Genomic DNA, 17,346 nt, shown 5'->3' with positions numbered 1-17,346 from the left:
TCTTCTTCTTTGATTGTCTTGATTCTTCCTTAAAGCAGGGCTCATGCGATTTTAATTTGAATCCTGATAAAACAGGGGTTTTATTGCTTGGTTGATAAAACTATTGCAGACATTTTTTTTTTTTTTAGGTTCCTGATATGCAGTTTCTCAGCATTCTTACTTTTGGCACAGAGCACTCATCCAACTGTTACTCCTCACATAGCGCTGTGGAATTGGGCGGCAATGATTTCTACTAAAATCCTGCTTTCCTTGATCTTTCCTGGGTCACAGTGGCAAATAGCTCCTGCAAACTGTCTGTGCTAGAGTTTGAGTTGGACAGGGACTGCCGATCAGTGAAGGGTCTGTCCCTTCTGAACGCCATGCCCTGGCATTCATGGTAGACGTGGTTTGTGGTTCAGACTTCCTCAAGTGCTGTAATCATTAACTCCTGCAGGAAGCCCACAATACAGAGGTACAAGAGCATCCGCTTCTGCTCGGCTAGACACAGTGATTATTAAAGTCCTGAGATGGAAAGAAGTCAGGAAAGAGATGGCGGTGAGGGAATGGCAGGACGGGACCCTGGTGGTGGGGGGCTACAGCTGAGAAGGCAGATTGGCTTGTGGAGTGCTGTGTCCCTGATGGCTGGCTGCATGGTAGGCTCTGGCATCTTCATGTTGCCACAGGGGGTCCTGGTCTACATGTGCAGCCCTGGAGCCAGTCTTGCGGTCTGGGCAGCCTGTGGCCTCCTGGCCATGATGGGTGCCCTGTGCTATGCTGAGCTGGGTGCCCTGGTTCCCAAATCTGGAGGGGAGTATGCCTACCTCTTGCACATCTTTGGCTCCCTGCCAGCCTTCCTGGTCATCTATACGTTTGTGTTGCTGGTCAGACCAGCTGCCATTGCGGCCGTCTCCCTGAGCTTTGCTGAGTATGCAGTGGCCCCCTTTTACCCTGTGTGCTCCTCGATGCCCCAGACAGTGCTCAAGGGTGTGGCTGCCTCCTGCATCCTGCTGCTGATGCTGGTCAACTGCTGGAGCTCACGGCTGACCACCATGCTGATGAACGTGTGCACGGTCGCCAAAGTGTTCTCGTTGCTGGTGATCGTGGGGGGTGGGGCCGTGGTGCTGGGCCAGGGCCGCGGCTACACGGAAACCTTTCTGTTTGCCTTCCACAATACAACGCAGCAGGCTGGGTGCATTGGCATGGCCTTCTACCAGGGCATGTGGTCCTTCGATGGCTGAAATAATGTCAACTATGTGGTGGAAGAGCTCAAGAACCCAAAGGTGAGTCCGTAACACTTCTTCACAGGGTGCAATCACCAAACATTAGCTATTCCAATTGTTGTTACTTGAACTGACTCATGTGAAATCAGCTGAAAATGGGGCTTCCCTTTTTGAAGTCATGTATGCCAGTCCACCGTCTACCTTAATTAGTTTATGGAATTATATGAATAATAACTTCCCAAGTGAGCACAGAACTTTATAGGATCACAGTCATGGTCTCTTCTGCCCTGTGAGGTCAGTACTATCAACACCATTTTTCACATGGGAAAACTGAGGCTTAGAAAGGGGGAAGTGAAAAAAAAAAAAAAGAAAGGGGGAAGTGCTTTTGAGGTCATACCACTAGCAAGAGGCCATGCTTGATGACTCAGCTTGTTATCTGTCCTGAAAGTTGGAACATTTGGACTCTTCAGTTACTATGGAAATTAACTCTTTGCTATAAATATATTTGCTTAGGTTGCTTTTTGTTTTCTTTTTTTCCTGCAGGAGTCTTTAATTTTCAGAGGATGAGAACTGAGTCTTTTCCTCTCCATCCTCAGGGCTGGCTCAAGGGCCAGTACATTTCTCACCTCTCAGCAGAGGCTCCCTGGAGGGGAGGTTTGGGAGAATTTGGGAGGAGAAGAGGAGCTTGGAGACTGAAGTCCAAGGGCACAGAGAGGCTGGGGTGAGGGCCAGGAGTCCTGGGACCTAGTTTTTATCCTTACATGTAATTCCTCATGCTTTAGCTCCTCGCTGTGAAATGCGATCATAGCTGCCCCATCTTTCGCTCGGGACTTGAAGGTATCAATTGGCATAATCCCTTGTGGATGGAGTGCCATAAATAGCTGTAAATTCAGGTGAATGGTTAGTGTGCGTTCACGGGGCCTCTGGGGTGGGGGCCGGGGCTGCAGAGCAGGGGCACTGGCTCATTCAGTTCAGGGCTAGTCTCCTCTGTCTCTGAATCCAGGCTCTGGGCTCGGAGCTGGTCCAGGGAAAGAGCAAGGGGGCGAAGGCGGGCAAGACAAGCTCCCAGGCCGTAGAGCACGGGTTAGCAGATTTTTTCTGTAAAGGATCAAGGAGCTAATATTTTCGGGTTGGCTGGCCGCGAGTCGACTCTGTTGTAGCATGCAAATAGCTGGGGGTGAACAAATGAGGGCGGCTGTGCCCCCATAAAGTTTGTTTACAAAAATAAGCAGCCGTCTGGATTTGGTCCACAGGCTGTAGTTTGCTGACCTCTGCATTTTTTAAATAAATTTTTTAATGCTCATTTATTTATTTTTTTAACTTTTAAAAAATGTTTTATTTATTTTTGATACAGAGAAAGACAGAGCATGAGAGGGGGAGGGGCAGAGAGAGAAGGAGACACAGATCCGGGAAGCAGGCTCCAGGCTCTGAGCTGTTACAGAGCCTGATGCAGGGCTCGAACCCACGAATGTGAGATCTGACCTGAGCCAAAGTCGGAGGCCTAGCTGACTGAGCCACCCAGGCGCCCCTAATGTTCCTTTATATTTGAGAGAGAGAGACAATGTGCAAATGGGGGAGGGGCAGAGAGAGAGGGAGGCACAGAATCTGAAGCAGGTTCCAGGCTCTGAGCTGTCGGCACAGACCCTGACAAGGGGCTTGAGCTCACCAGCCGTGAGATCATGACCTGAGCTGAAGACAGACACTTCACAGACTGAGCCACCCAGGCGCCCCTGCATTTTTGGCAAATGTGTGTTTCAAAGCAAAAACAAAGCCATGCCTCTGAATGATGGGCAATTGAAATGCTGGCTCTAACTCTGAGCTCTGAAGCACATGTTAACTGTATCTTTGCTTCACACTCTTTTTCAAGAAACTGTAGAACCTATGCCAACCCTGGTCCAGCCTTATGCTCACGCGCCCTGGAATTTGCATGAAGAGTTAGGACGTTCAAGAATGAAAGCAGGAAATCTCACTGCTCTAGTGGTGCGACCTGGGGCTGCCGTAGCTCATTAGCTGGCCGGTGGGCTATCCAAGATGAGTCAAGTTCAAAAGCATGTCAGATCCCTTCCCTGTGACTTGGCATGTGGCTGGGGCATACATGGTGAATGCTCTCCTGCTGAGGACACCCCACCACAAGAGCTACAGTAGGGGGAACCCAGTACTCTGCTCCATGGTCCTTCTTTGCTACAAGTGGCTTCTTCTCGGCTCAGGCAGAGCACACTCTCAGGACTCGGAAGATGAGGACTTCGCTGCCATGCCGAAGCGGTTGTTGGGGCCACTTCCTTTGCCTCCATCCCCAGATTTGAGAGCTGGAGGGGACCTGAGAGGGCCCACTGCATGCGAGAACCCATTGCTGTCCTAGTGGCTTCACCTGCAGGCATCTGTCACATGGCCTGCTAGGTCTGGGGACCAGGGTGCCCAGGACCGAAGACTCCCAGGGAAGCTGGACTTCTGGTGCTAAAAGTGGGAAAGTCTCAGGCAAGCTGCGACGGATCAGTCACCCTCCCCGGCCCCTGCCCTTAGAGGCCAGCACAGGATGGGACAGAGGCTTGGATATAATCAAGGTTGTGGGGTGCTGCTTCTACTTGCCGCTGGAACTCATGAGACAGAGCAGTCTGGCGGGCCTCCTGCGAGAGGAGGGCTGGTGGAGTTTGATGGAGTTTGTGGCAAAACAGCCATGTCGATGCAGTGTGATCAGGAACGCAGAGACCAGAAAGAACAGGGCACATCTGTGTCTCAAGGAAGTTTGAGCAGGACAGGCCCTGAGATCAATACTCTGCCCTCAGGGCCCCATGCTCCCCCCCCCCCCCCCCCGCCCCCGCCATGCTTGACTCCAGAGTTTTCTGTGGCAGAGCTCAGCCCTGGCAGAAGGCTCTGGAAATTGCCTTTTTAAAAAAAATATGTATTTATTTTTGAGAGAGAGTAAGAATGGGTGGAGGAGGGGCAGAGAGAAAGGGAGAGAGAGAATCCTAAGCAGGCTCTACACTGTCAGCACAGAGCCTGATTCAGGATGTGTCCTCACAAACTGTGAGATCATGACCTGAGCCGAGATCAATAGTTGGACCCTTAATCCACTGAGCCACCCAGGTACCCTTGGAAATTGCTTTTTATATAATGTTGAACAAGAGAAGATGTGCTAACCAGGGGCAGATGCTGAAATGGGCAAGGAGGTCTGTGTGGGACTGTGGTACAGCACCCCCCCCCCCCCCCAGGGACAGCTCTGTGCCAAGTCTGGAGAAGACCTCGCTGCCTCTTGGTACAGAATGACCTCTTCTGTGCTTCATTTCATGTTACATTGTAAGGTCGGTAGCAGCAATACCAGGTTCTGGGGGCCCGTTTGGTACTGAGGGGAGAGGCTCTGGGCTCAGCAGTGTTTTCCTGCCCTTCCCGAGGTAAGCCAAGGGACAGCTAGAGAAAGCCCTTGATGAGGCCTGGGGGTGTCATGGACATGTGTTTCCTGCTTCAAGGAGTAGATGTCTATCCAGGGTGGCCAAAGCCTGGGAAATGTGTTTATTTATTTATTTTTAATGTTTATTTATTTTTGTGGGAGAGAGAGAGAGAGAGAGAGAGGGAGGGAGAGAGAGAGAAATATATGAGTAGGAGAGGGGCAGAGAGAAAGGGAGACACAGAATCCAAAGCAGGCTCCAGGCTCTGAGCTGTCAGCACAGAGCCCAACGCAGGGCTCAGACTCATAAACCGTGAGATCAGGACCTGAGCTGAAGTCATATGCTTAACCAACTGAGCCACCCAGGTGTTCCCTTAGGGCATGCTGTAGAGAGTTCTGTGGGTCCTGAAGGAGACCCCTTCCCTCCATTTGCTCCTGGCTCCGGAATGAGGTCCAGGGCTGGGGTGGGGTAGTGAAGTGGGAGGGAGCACACTCTGATTTACCCAGTTTTCATTTATTCCTCCATTTTTATTGGATGCCTGCTCAATACCTTTATTGAAAGACTGTGGGTCAGCCTCCACAGAACCAGCTGCTCTGAGCGTCCATAGCCCCTGTGTCTGGGCCCTTCCTTTTCCCTTCTCTGTGCTGCTCTCACACCTTGCAGGGAGCCAGAGCAATGGGCAGTCCCATTTTACAGATCCCCAGTGACCCCCAATTTCCAGTTGAGGAGCCTGAGGGTCAGAGTGGAACCCCTGGGAGAAATGGCCTTCTGTCTGGTGGGCCTGAGTCCTGGAGACCCAGAAACACGCAGGGTTGGCATGGTGGTCTTGGAATATTACAGCTGGAAAGATCGATAACCAGCCAAGAACACAGATCTTTAACTTTTTGTCCCTTCTCTGTGCCTCTGCTCTCATGGTTGCCCCCACTCCTCTCAGGCCTTCTGTACTTCCACTGCTCACACTGGTCAGTGCTCCACATGGTGCATCTGTTGTTTGGGGCTCCATGCCGTGGAACTTTGCGCACATGGAGGAGGCACACACAGCCTGAGTGGGTCCCAGGGCCTGGCTTATTCCCTGCGGCCGGGACGAGCTCAGCCCTGCGCTGGCGAGCTTGTTCTGGGGGCCCGAGAAGGACCTCATCGGCTGACACATGGCTTCTCCTCCCGGACTCTGCAGCAGAACCTGGTGTGGGCAGTGATGATTGCCATCCCCTTGGTCACCAGCCTCTACCTCCTGGTCAACCTCAGTTACCTGCTAGTGTTGTCGTCCAGCGAGATCCTTTCCTCTGAGGCGATGGCTGTGAGCTGGGGGTGAGTGAGTCCCGTCATGTGTTCCTTGGCCACCAGGCAGACAATCCAGTTTGGGGAAGGACAGTGCCCTGTGTATATTTCAAGTTGCCTCGAGGTGTTTTGTCGCTCTGTTTCCTTGCTGTTGTCTTCCAGTTTGCCTGGAGTTCCCTCCCTTGATCCCTCTGTTGTTCTAGGAACCAGGTGCTGGGGGACTGGGCCTGGCTGGAGCCCTCGGCTGTCGTACTCTCCACGTTTGGTTCTGCCAATGGGACATTCTTCGGCGGAAGCCGTGTGTGCTATGCGGCTGCGAGAGAAGGCCACATGGTACGAGGTGGGGTCTGGGCTGGGCAAGGTGGTGAGGGCTGCAGGAGGGCTACGCTTTCTCCCGCCAGAGCCTAGCACTTAGCTCAGGCCAGGACTCCCGCTACAAGACATAGCCCCCTTCTTGTCTTCTTCTTCTTTCTTTAAAATATATTTTTTAGGGTTTATTTATTTTTGAGACAGAGAAAGACAGAGCATGAATGGGGGAGGGGCAGAGAGAGAGGGAGACATAGAATCTGAAGCAGGCTCCAGGCTCTAGGCTGGCAGCACAGAGCCCCGCACAAGGCTTGAACTCACAAACTGTGAGATCATGACCTGAGCTGAAGTCAACAACAACTCCAAGATCTAGGGGCCTTGCAACAGGAAACATATCACGTTGCTCATTGGTCCCTGGGTCTGCCGTGGCTCTGCTTCAGCCTGGGGTTTGTGTTTAGATTTTCTCATTTGGGACTGTGAGTCTGTTCTTGCCTCGGGAACCCAGGCCAAAGCATGTTTTTGCCTAGAGCAGGTGGCAGGGGTTCAAGAGACCAAGCCAAACCATACAGGCATATTTCGAGCCTCTGCTCTGTTACTCCTGCTCCCATTTCATTGGCCAGGCCCAGCGTCAATGGATGGGGAAGTAGATAGTATTTCTCTTACAGAGGTGGGAGAGGGAGACTGACTATTTGCTGAGTAAGAATTCAGTCTACTACTGTAATCCATGATCCCATTCCATGCTCCATCCATAACCATCCCCGCCCTGGGAAGACCTCTGTCTTCCGACCCCTGGTCCCGCTTCCTGTCTTGGGGATGAGCAGTTGAAAGTTGAACAACCTGGCCAGGCACCTGGGGCAGCTCTCTACACTCTAGCCCACATCCTAAGCTATTTGGGTCTCTGGAGCGATCAACCTCCCTAGCTGTATGCTGGGCCTAGTTTCACCCCAGGTGAGCCACAGAGACCTGCATCTGGAAGCTGTGGGGCCTGGGGACTATTAGGTTGGGTGCACTGGTGTCCAGAGTGAGTATGGCAGGGGAAGAGGGCTGGGAGCTTCCCAGGGCAGAAACCTACTGCGGTTCTCTGCGGCAGTGGGGGAGGCCGGAAGAGGGTTGCCTGACACCTGGCTTTGCTCACAGCCCCAACTTCTGTCCATGGTTCACGTGCATCGCCTCACACCAACTCCAGCCCTGATGTCTACCACGGCAGTGGCTTTGATCCTGGTCAGCACCATCGTGAACTTCTTGAGGCAAGTAAGACTGTCTTCCCGTGCTGGGTATCTCATGGTCTCTTTGTGCGCACACCCACATACACTCACGTGTATACAGAAGTCCCCTCTCTGTGCACACTCACACACATGCATGTTTGTATATAAATATGTGTGTGCACACTTCCGGAAGCCCCTAGTGTAACTATCACATATAAGCCCATTTATATACATAAAGATGTGCATGCATCCTTCTGGAAACCTGAGCTCAGGGCTCTTGCCCATGCACAATTTCAGCCATTCTCTCCCAGTTATGTTTCCAAAATTGAATGTGGCTCCCTCCTCTCTTGCCCTGTTTCCAAAAATTCAATGAGACAAATGTTTCACCAAAAAGCAGACAAGTTAAAGGCTTGTGTTGTCTTTGTCATTTTTTATTCTTCCTTGTTCCTTTGTTCTGTCGCTGAGATCATGTTAAAGCTAATTTCAGGCTCACTCCTTGTTGCCCTTGGCTGCAGTGTGATTTTCCCTCTGTAGTCTGATCTGTGCTCAGGACTCTGACCTGGCATATCTCTATTGAACCCAGGGCAGACCCACAACCAAGTTGGGTAGATATAATCAGAGATTGCATCAAAATGGGGAGATATTCTGATCCCCTTTATTACCTTCCCTGGGGCAGAAATAATGCACTGCTGTGCCATTCAGTCATGGTTTTATGACCTCATCTGAAACAGGCTTCATGGGCACGTCCTTACACTTGCAGGCAGGTGTGGCGTCTGGATGCTGAGGGAACCCTCAGAGTAATTTCTCAGGCGTCGTGTGTTCTCTTCTTTGTTGTCATAAGTATAATTAATCTTCTGGAACAGGATATGTAGTGCTTGATATGACTTTCTTCGGAACATTAAGTAACAGATCTAGTTTTCTTTTTGTCTTTTTCCCATGAGAAAGGGTAAAATCGTTGTATGATGAGAATGATATCAAACTGTGGTGAGCCTAGGGTTTTTTTGGGCTGAGATTGGAGAATGTGACTGAGGACGTTCTTGCACAGAGTGAGAACATTGGGGATGACCCATCCCAACCAGGACCCCGTGGCTCCCAGTCTAGCCTGGCCTGGACCCCATCTCCAAGGTCATATGAAGCTTTCATTGGACCTACATCAGCCACTCAATGACCCACACTGGGGCAGGCAGAGGCCAGGGGTTTGTCAGTGGCCTCTCCTGTCACCCACTCTATGGTGGGAACATCTGCTATAAGTGTGCTGGTCCCTGAGGAAAGCACAGGCTTTCTTGGCATTCCACCAGACTCCTGTTTTTGGACACACAAATGCTCCTCCTCTCTTTGAAAGTTGTCCTTTTCTGTTCAGCCAGGGGCAGTCAAAGAAGGCCCAATATGAAGGCAAGTGGGTGCCTGGGCTTGTGTGTATGAGTCACTTGGCGACTGACGATGAAGGAGGCAGGAATACCCTCCAGTGCATTCCTGTCCTTGGTGCCCTGGCCTTGCCTTCTTCTTTCCTTAGTCTGCTTGGACAAGGGCAGCTGGGGCTAGCTGAAAGGCCCCTGATGAGCTTGCACTTCTGCCCTGGGTTTGCACCTAGTAGGCTAGCCCCATTTGCAGGCCCACCCAGGCCAGGGCCTTGGAGTAAGTGGCTCATGTCTGCCTTTCAGCTTCCTTGGCTGGATCACCTATGGAACCACCATTAGCTGTCTCTTGTACTTGCGGATAAAGAAGAAGAATCTTCCTCGACCTTACAAGGTAGACTTTGGAATAAACATTGGGCTTTTTGCAACCCTAGGCTGTCACATGAAGGAGATCATTGGATTATAGCCTCATTTGGGGCCTAGAGAAAGAATGTAAGAAAGAATGTCATGTTTGGTAGAAAATTTCTGTATTTCCTGGGGGTGAGGGACATCTGGATCACAAGGCATTGATTCTGCTTACTGGGGACTCATTTCTTCTCTGGAGGACCCTGAGGGAAACCAACAGGAGACAAATTCAGAGAGGATGCACACATCCAATAGGATTCACATAGCATGGAGAGGGTTAGCCTGGGCTCCAAAGTCCCTGTTCCTTGGATGGATGTAACCTGGCAGGTGGCTTCCCTGGCCAGGCAAGGTAGGATGGCAGTTACTGGAAGAGAGAAGCCAGTGCCAGGTGAAGGCAACAGTCATGTAGGCAGGAGTGACAGAGCCCAAGGTCCATATACCACATCCTATGCCTTTCCATCATCCAGGTCTCTGTGTCCATTGCAGGTCCCCACCATCATCCCTCTCATCATGCTCCTTGCTTCTCTCTACCTAGTCCTGGCGCCCATCATCGACCACCCCCAGATTGAGTTCCTATACATCTTCCTGTTCCTGCTCAGTGGCATCCCGGTCTATTTCCTGTTTGTCTACTGCCAGTGCCAGCTCAAGTGTTTGCAGATGGCCACCCTGCATCTCCAACTGCTCCTGGAAGTTGCTCCAACCACTAAAAATGTTGACTAAAGAACTGGACAGGTGTGCACTGCCCTCCTCGCCACAGGCACTTCTATGTTCACACAAGTGGCCTTTGCCAGCTTCTCTGTAGGTTGACTGTGCATAATTCTAATGAGCAACTGGAATCCTAAATACAGCTATTGTGAAGATTTGGGGGTTTCCAGCCAGGACAACATCCCCCCTTCTCTAAGGACTGCTCGCTCCTTCAGTGCAGGTGGATCTCACAGCCACATTGGTATTACATGGCTGCCTCTCTAGGTGTCACTATTTGATATTCCAGGTGGGGAACATGAAATACATTCCTCCTTTGGGGATTTTGGAGTTAGACTTCTAATGGTTGCCTAATCTGAGGAATTGTAAATCCTGGTCTCTGTGTAGGACCATCTTCCATTATGGGGGCAGAGAGGCAGAGAAAGCCCCTGTGGAGAGAAGGAGGAAGACACAGTAAAATGGTGTTGAGAATTATGGGGTCCCCAAAAGCTAGGGGAATGACCTGAGCAGGTGGCAGCCTGGATCCCTGGCTCTTTAGTTCTTGTCTCTTTCCTTCTGTGGCCCACCTGCCATCTACTTGTCCTTCCTTCTTTCTGATCATTAAGGACAACCTGATACCTTATAATAAATTTCCAAACTCAGCTCAGGTGAGTTCAAATGAGTTCTCATTTCCTGCAAACGGAAAAGCTTTGGGTCTGACAAACCTTGTTCAGGAAGAGATGATACTTTAGTTCCTATTTAAAACCACCAACTGGCTTGAACAGGGAAAGAAATAAGAGACAGATCTCTGGGAGGGAGGGATTTTATTGGCTTTGGGAAAAAGGGAGGACAGTAAAATTTCTAGAGGAAAGGATGAAAAGTTAGAACAGACCACAGAAGGTTAATGTGGTTACAGGACTACATTAGAGGTAAGGGGGCAGAGATAGCTAGCTGCCCAGGTGAGAATGTGGGATAGGAAGGATGATGACAGTGCCTTAGAAAGGCTGGGGGTGCTGCTCCTGAGTCCATGGGGGAGGGGGCTGGCACACTGCTCAGCACCTCTCCTCTGCAGCTGCACCTAGACGCCTGCGTAGGACTTTCATTTTATTGCACAGACACGGATAGGCACCTACAAGCTCTTTCTGTTAAGTTTCTTCTCCCATCACCCAATTCTCTTTATTTGTGACACCAACTGGGTATCCAATGATTCCGTTCAATTCTGACACTGAGTTAATGCAGACTCCCAAAGCTAAAGGGCTCAGGCACAAGGTGCAGACCCCAGTCACAAGTATTGGGTCCCTCAGTCACCCATGCTTCTGCCCAACTTGGTTATAGCCCCTCCCTTTATGGCCGATCACTTGCTAGAATGACCCACAAGACTCTGGAAAACACTTTACTATCAGTAGTTTGTTACAGAGGATATAATTCAGGAGGATCCAGTGGGAGAGATACATGGAGCAAGGCATGGGGGAAGGCGTGTGGCAACTCCGTACTATGGTCTCTTTGGGTGTGTCACCCTCTTGACACCTTGATGTGTTCACCAACCTGGAAAGGCTCTGAAATCTGTCATTTAGAGGTTTTTATGGAAGTTCCATTATGTAGGTAGGTTAATCATTGGCCGTGGTGATTGAATTCAATCTCCAGCCTCTTGAGCCTCCCCAGAGGTCAGGGGTGAAGGTGGGGTTGAAAGTCCCAACCCTCTCATCTGTCTTGAACTTTCTGGAGACCAGTTCCCTCCCAGAAGCATACAAAAGATGCCCATCACTCCAGAGACTCCAAAGCTTTGGGAGTTGTGTGCCAGGAACTGAGAACAAAGACTTAGTATTTATCTTTTGTGATAGCACACTTCTGAACTGTGAACTCTTTATCAGTGCTGTTCCTGAAATTGTAGGAGAATCTTCATACCCTGTCCCCCAGCAGCACAGCCTGCTTAAAAAAATTACAAGAAGCTGGTTCTATCCTGTTCTTTGTTAAAGGAGGCCATGGATCAGGCTGAAAGTCCCCAGGAAAAGCACTGAACACCTTGAGCAGGTATCAGTTCTTTTTAATGTGAAACATTGGGGTCCAGAAGTGAATGGTTAAGAAAGAATTCTTAAGATGTCTTCGGTGCGAAAAAGGTAGTTTTATTAAAGCACAGGGATAGGATCCATGGGCAGAAAGAGCTGCACTGGGCTTATGAAGAGTGACTGATTACACACTTTCAAGGTGGGAGAGGGTTAGGGATAGTGTAAGTCTCTAAGGAATTTTTAAGCAAGGTTTCCAAGACCTTGAGGGGTCATTTACTACTGTCTAGTGAAACCTTAGACATGAGACCCTTTAGGTGTATATCAGTGGGCCACATATTTGGAGGATAATTGTTAATACATTTCTTATGGGGTTGGGGGTTGGGGGTGGGGTGGGGGTGGGGTAGAGATAAAGGAAGTTTCCAAAGGATTTTTGTATGTTAAAGAAGACTTAAAGGATACTGGACTTGAGGCTAATGTCAAACTAGGTTTCCTTTTTGCCTCTAACAAAGTATTAACATTGAGGCAGCTGAGTTCCTGGAGGAAGGTCACTCTGATTGTCCCAGAAAATTGTCAATGGGCTGCAAGTTGTAAGGAAATTTAATTTTTTTCACCATACTCTTTTGCCTTTGTTCTCCATATCACTTTCCTCCTCTGGGTTCCACCAAACTGTGCCTTTGTCTCTCATGAGCCTCACTGAGCCATGCACCCTAGTGCTTTGATGTGTGTTGTGCTCTCTCCTATGTTTGGTGAGGGTAAAGTTTAGTTCTTAGACATGTTTGTACATCCCTCATTTCCTATCATGCTCCTGGGCTCCTTGCTGGCCAGTAACATTTAGTGAATCAAAATAATAAAGTATCTGTTGAACAATGAGGGAATGCATCACATTTCTACTTTTTAGGATCTGCATGCATGGCTATCTTTTTAAAAAATGTTTTTAAAAAATATTTTATTTTGAGAGACAGAGAGAGATAGTGCGAGCAGGGGAGGGTCAGAGAGAGAGGGAGACACAGAATCCGAAGCAGGCTCCAGGCTCTGAGATAGCTGTCAGCACAGAGCCTGATGTGGGGCTCGAACCCATGAACTGTGAGATCATGACCTGAGCCGAAGCCAGATGCTCAACTGACTGAGCCACCCAGGTGCCCCATGCATGGTTATCTTCCCCATTGTACCTACTCTGCCCTGGGCTCCCAGGCTCTGTCCTGAGAGGGTTCTCTAAGGAGGAGGGATACCTTCCAAGTCCTGAGCAGTCCTGTCCAACTTGCAGTGGATGCATGCGTAGGTGTGGAAAGCAGACAGTGGGGCTAAACTACCACAGGCTTGGCCTTGGGTCAAGCATTCCACTTAGGCTGTGTCTTAATTTGTGACTCAGTCTTCCCATTCTTCCCCCAATCAACCGCCTTTTGGCTCAAGTCCTACTGTGATGGTGCAAAGGATCCTCAAAGCTTGGCTCGAAGAAGGTAGCTTCCTGCTCCTTGCAATTTCCTGGGACTTCTTCCCTGAACCTCTGTTCTGCCCCAGACCTCTTCTTGGGCTCCCAGAATAGTAGTAGGGAATTATCTTAGATGGAAATCTGAGATTTCTTTTTTTTAAATTACATTTTTTTAATGTTTATTTTTGACAGAGTGAGGGAGAGAGAGGCAGAGAGGCAGAAAGAGAGGGAGACACTGAATCCAAAGCCAGCTCCTGGCTCTGAGCTGTCAACACAGAACCTGACTGGGAGCTCAAACCCTTGAACTCATGACCTGCGCTGAAGTCAGAGACCCAACTGACTGAGCCACCAAGGTGCCCTGGAAATCTGAGATTTCTTTAGAAATGTATATTGGACTTCCTTACTCTGAGTCATAAGCATGATTTCTTCCATTATTACTTATTTTCTATAATCAGAGATGGCATAGTAATTGTCATGATGCTGGCCTTTGGATTAGAAAAAAAAATATTCTGAGTCTTGGGGACCAGGGTCGGAGTCCTTGCTGTTCCCTCTAGAGAAGCAATAAGTTCCAGGAAATGTGTGGGGCAGATGTTGGCTGGGTTCCTGGGGGGGGGGGGGGGGGGGGGGCAGGGCAGTGTTCTTTAACCCTAGGTCAACCCAACAGCATCTGGATATTTCAGTTTAGGGTAGAGCTTGGCTACTCCCAGTCATAAGCACTCAATTTTTTAAACTTCCTTTGGCCATTTACACAGTCTTCTGCAGAATACTGGGAATGGGGGAACCTGAGTCTCATAAATTAATCCATACAAAGAAATGTCATGTTTAAAACTTCGAACATTACAAAGGGTACAAAGTGAAAGTCAACATTTCTTATTCCACATTCCCCATTTCCAGGGCAATCAGTTTCTTTGCTTACTTCCCAAATCACAACCTCTTCAGTTCTACCTGTTGATGGGAAGCAGTTCTCTTCTCATATCTCCACCCCCAGACCAAGAATCTGAGTCCTCTACTGTGGTGGTCATGCCTACTGTTCACTCTCTGTCTCTAGCTCTCCTTCTGACCACATGGTAGGATTACATTTTCCTGTCCTCTTGGAGTTAGATGTGACCACAGGACTTGTGCTGGTCAATAAAGTGTGGGTTAAAATGATGTATGTTACTTCTGGGCTAAAATTTCAAGAGCCAGTGCACAATTTCTCACATTTTCCATTTCCATTTCTGTTTTGGTACTTGGCAGTTCTGTCAGCCTGGGTCCTGATATAACAATGATATGGAGGAGGGCCAGCCACCAGCCAACTGTGCATGGGCATGTAGTGTGCACACAGTTAACTTTTATTGTTTAGACTATTGAGATTGGGGGATGTTTATTACTGCAGCAAACCTAACCCATCCTAACTGCTTCTCCCTTGTCTGTTCATGAGTTTAACAAGTGCCCAGGACTGCTGACCAACTGAGATGGGCCTCAATTTGAGAGGGGCTGGGGAAACCACACTTGATGTGAGCTCATCCTTTCCCTAGTCTCCTGGACACTTCTCTTCCTCCCTCTCATGTCAGTGATTCCTAATCTGTCTTCCTGGTCTTTCTCCTCCTGGCCAACGCCCCCGCCCCCCACTTGCTCTTGTTTTCTTCTTTTCTTTCCATAGTCACAGACTTATTTTGCCTCTGGGGGAAGAAAAACTGGTTCTGCAAATACACCAAAAAGAAATTTTGTTTTGTGAGGGCTTTTGAATCTTTGTTCCTGCTTAGGTGTGCACTGAAGAAAGAAAAACTGTCCAGCCCAGCCCTTGGGTGCCTGTAATAAAGACAGAAGGAGATACATACACATGCAAAAGCCAGCAGATTATTTCTTTGAGATATAACCCCCATGGACACAGATAAACACATACTAACACAATCCCTTTTAAAATAGCATTGGGCTATAATAAGATTTTTCTAAAAATTTCTTAACAGTTCTTTTTTACATAATACTTTTTATATTAACATCTCTTTCTTGTTTTTTTTGGTTTTGTTTAAAAATGTTTTTATATTTTATTTATTTATTTTTTAAAAAATCTTTGTTCACATTTATTTATCATTGAGAAACACAGAGAGACAGAGCATGAGAAGGGGCGGGGCAGAGAGAAGGGGAGACACAGAATCTGAAGCAGGCTCCAGGCTCTGAGCTGTCAGCACAGAACCTGATGCAGGGCTTGAACCCACGAGCCATGAGATCATGATCTGAGCCAAAGTTGGACGCTCAACTGACTGAGCCATCCAGGTGCCCCTAAAAAAATGTTTTTAATGCTTATTTTTGAGAGAGAGAGAGAAACAGAGAGAGAGAGAGAGAGAGAGAGACAGACAGACAGACAGAGCACAAAATGGGGCGGAGCAGAGACATGGAGACACAGAATCCAAAACAGGCTCCAGGCTCTGAGCTGTCAGCACAGAACCTGATGTGGGGCTCAAACCCACAAGCCATGAGATCATGACTTGGGCTGAAGTCAAATGTTTAATCGACTAAGCTACATGGGTGCCCCATTTTTTTTTTTATTTGAGAGAAAGAGAGAGAGAGAGCAGGGGAGAGGGGCCTCAGGAGAGAGAGTGAGGGGGAGAATCAAGCAGGCTCCACTCTCATTGCAGAGCCCAATGCCGGGCTTGATCCCAAGACTTTGGGACCATAACCTGAGCTGAAATCAAGAGTCGGATGTTCAGTCAACTGAGCCATCCAAGTGCCCCCAACACATTTCTTTTTAATGGATGTTTAGTATTTTTGGCCTAATGTTCATGGATGTTCAGTTGTTTCCACTTTATCATATTACAATAAAGCTAAAGGGACCACCTTCTATATAGGAAAGCGATGATCCAAAGCCAGGTACCCTCTTTGTTCCCGAATCATTATTTGCTCTGTGTTAGAGTCATTCTCCGGATTCCAGTGTTTGCCATATACACATACGAGTGCTTTTCACATATGGGTCACGGCACTCATGCCTCATGCTGAAGAACCGAGAGTGCCTCACTCAGAGGAGCTCCTAGAGAACTCCCTCTTATTATAGGGTGGGCTCTTGGTCCATGCTGCCTCCAAGGTACTCAGAGGCTAGCCAGCTCCCACGTTGTCTAGGCGTGCGGTTGCCACTTCTTTCCTTAGACCCCCCCCCTCCCTTAACCCACCATGTTCAGAGTCTTGGCCCTGGGTCTGGCCTTGGTGATGTCTGTACAAACCACCAGTGCTTGGAAGGCAGAGGGGGTGTTTGAGTATTTGGGTGCTTTGGTTCCCTGTCCTGCCTTGCTCTAGATCCCCCCTGGCTCAGGTCCTGCCTGTTGGGCCTCACCTCCCAGGGTCTGGGGTCTTGGTTCTGAATTGCCTCAGGGCTGGCTCCTGTCCCCAACTGCCCTTTTCTGGTACCAAGTGCTGGACATGAGGGCCAGCTGCACACTTGACTTGCCTGTTGTCCCCTGGGAACCTTCTTTCCTTCTTTCTTCTTTCTTTTTTCAAGTTTATTTATGTATTTTGAGAGAGAGAGAGAGAGAACATGAGCAGGGGAGGGGCAGAGATAGACGGAGACAGAATCCCAAGCAGGCTCCTTGCTATCACCTCAGAGCGTGAAGTGGGGCTCGAACTCATGAACTATGAGATCATGACCTGAGCTGAAAACCAAGAGTAGGACGCTTAAGTGACTGAGCCACCCAGGCGCCCCCCACAGGAACCTTCCATACTTCCTGCCCACTCCTTTACTTGGTTGCTTCCAGCACAACCTCTCAAGTCCTGCTCTGAGGCTGCGGTGAACGGGAGGCCCCACCCGATGCCTCAGGGCTGTCCAGCCCTTGCTGAGGGGAAGCTGCCAGGACAGAGAGGAGACAAACAAGAAGAACCAAGTCCCTTCTGTCCTCCTGCCTGCCGGTCGGCTTCTGGTGCCCCCTGTTGGCAGGACCTACCAGGAACCGGCTGACAAAGGGGACAGGGACTTTGCAGAGCTCCAGCAACTGGGGTGGGGGTGGGGGTGGGGGTTGGAGGAGGGGGGAAGGGGGGTCTGGAGCTGAGCACAATAGCCTGAGGACTAACCAGCACAGTGTCCAGACACCTTCCTTCGCTTGGCGAACTCTTGCCCATCCCTGGGCTTTAG

General features: G+C 49.4%; 1 protein-coding gene across 1 annotated transcript; it reads left to right on the top strand.

Moving 5' to 3' along the window:
* The first annotated feature begins 506 nt into the window (after positions 1–506).
* LOC115289169 (b(0,+)-type amino acid transporter 1-like) lies at positions 507–10,474 on the top strand. The gene is given in 6 exon segments (XM_029936349.1): positions 507–1,259; positions 5,757–5,890; positions 6,064–6,193; positions 7,304–7,413; positions 9,033–9,120; positions 9,618–10,474. Coding segments are annotated over 6 exon segments (1,449 nt in total). The 3' UTR covers positions 9,852–10,474.
* The last annotated feature ends 6,872 nt before the right edge of the window (positions 10,475–17,346 follow it).

Source organism: Suricata suricatta, chromosome 4 (assembly GCF_006229205.1).
Source record: "Suricata suricatta isolate VVHF042 chromosome 4, meerkat_22Aug2017_6uvM2_HiC, whole genome shotgun sequence".
NCBI classification, from domain to species: Eukaryota; Metazoa; Chordata; class Mammalia; order Carnivora; family Herpestidae; genus Suricata; species Suricata suricatta.
This window is presented reverse-complemented; position numbering and strand designations above follow the sequence as displayed.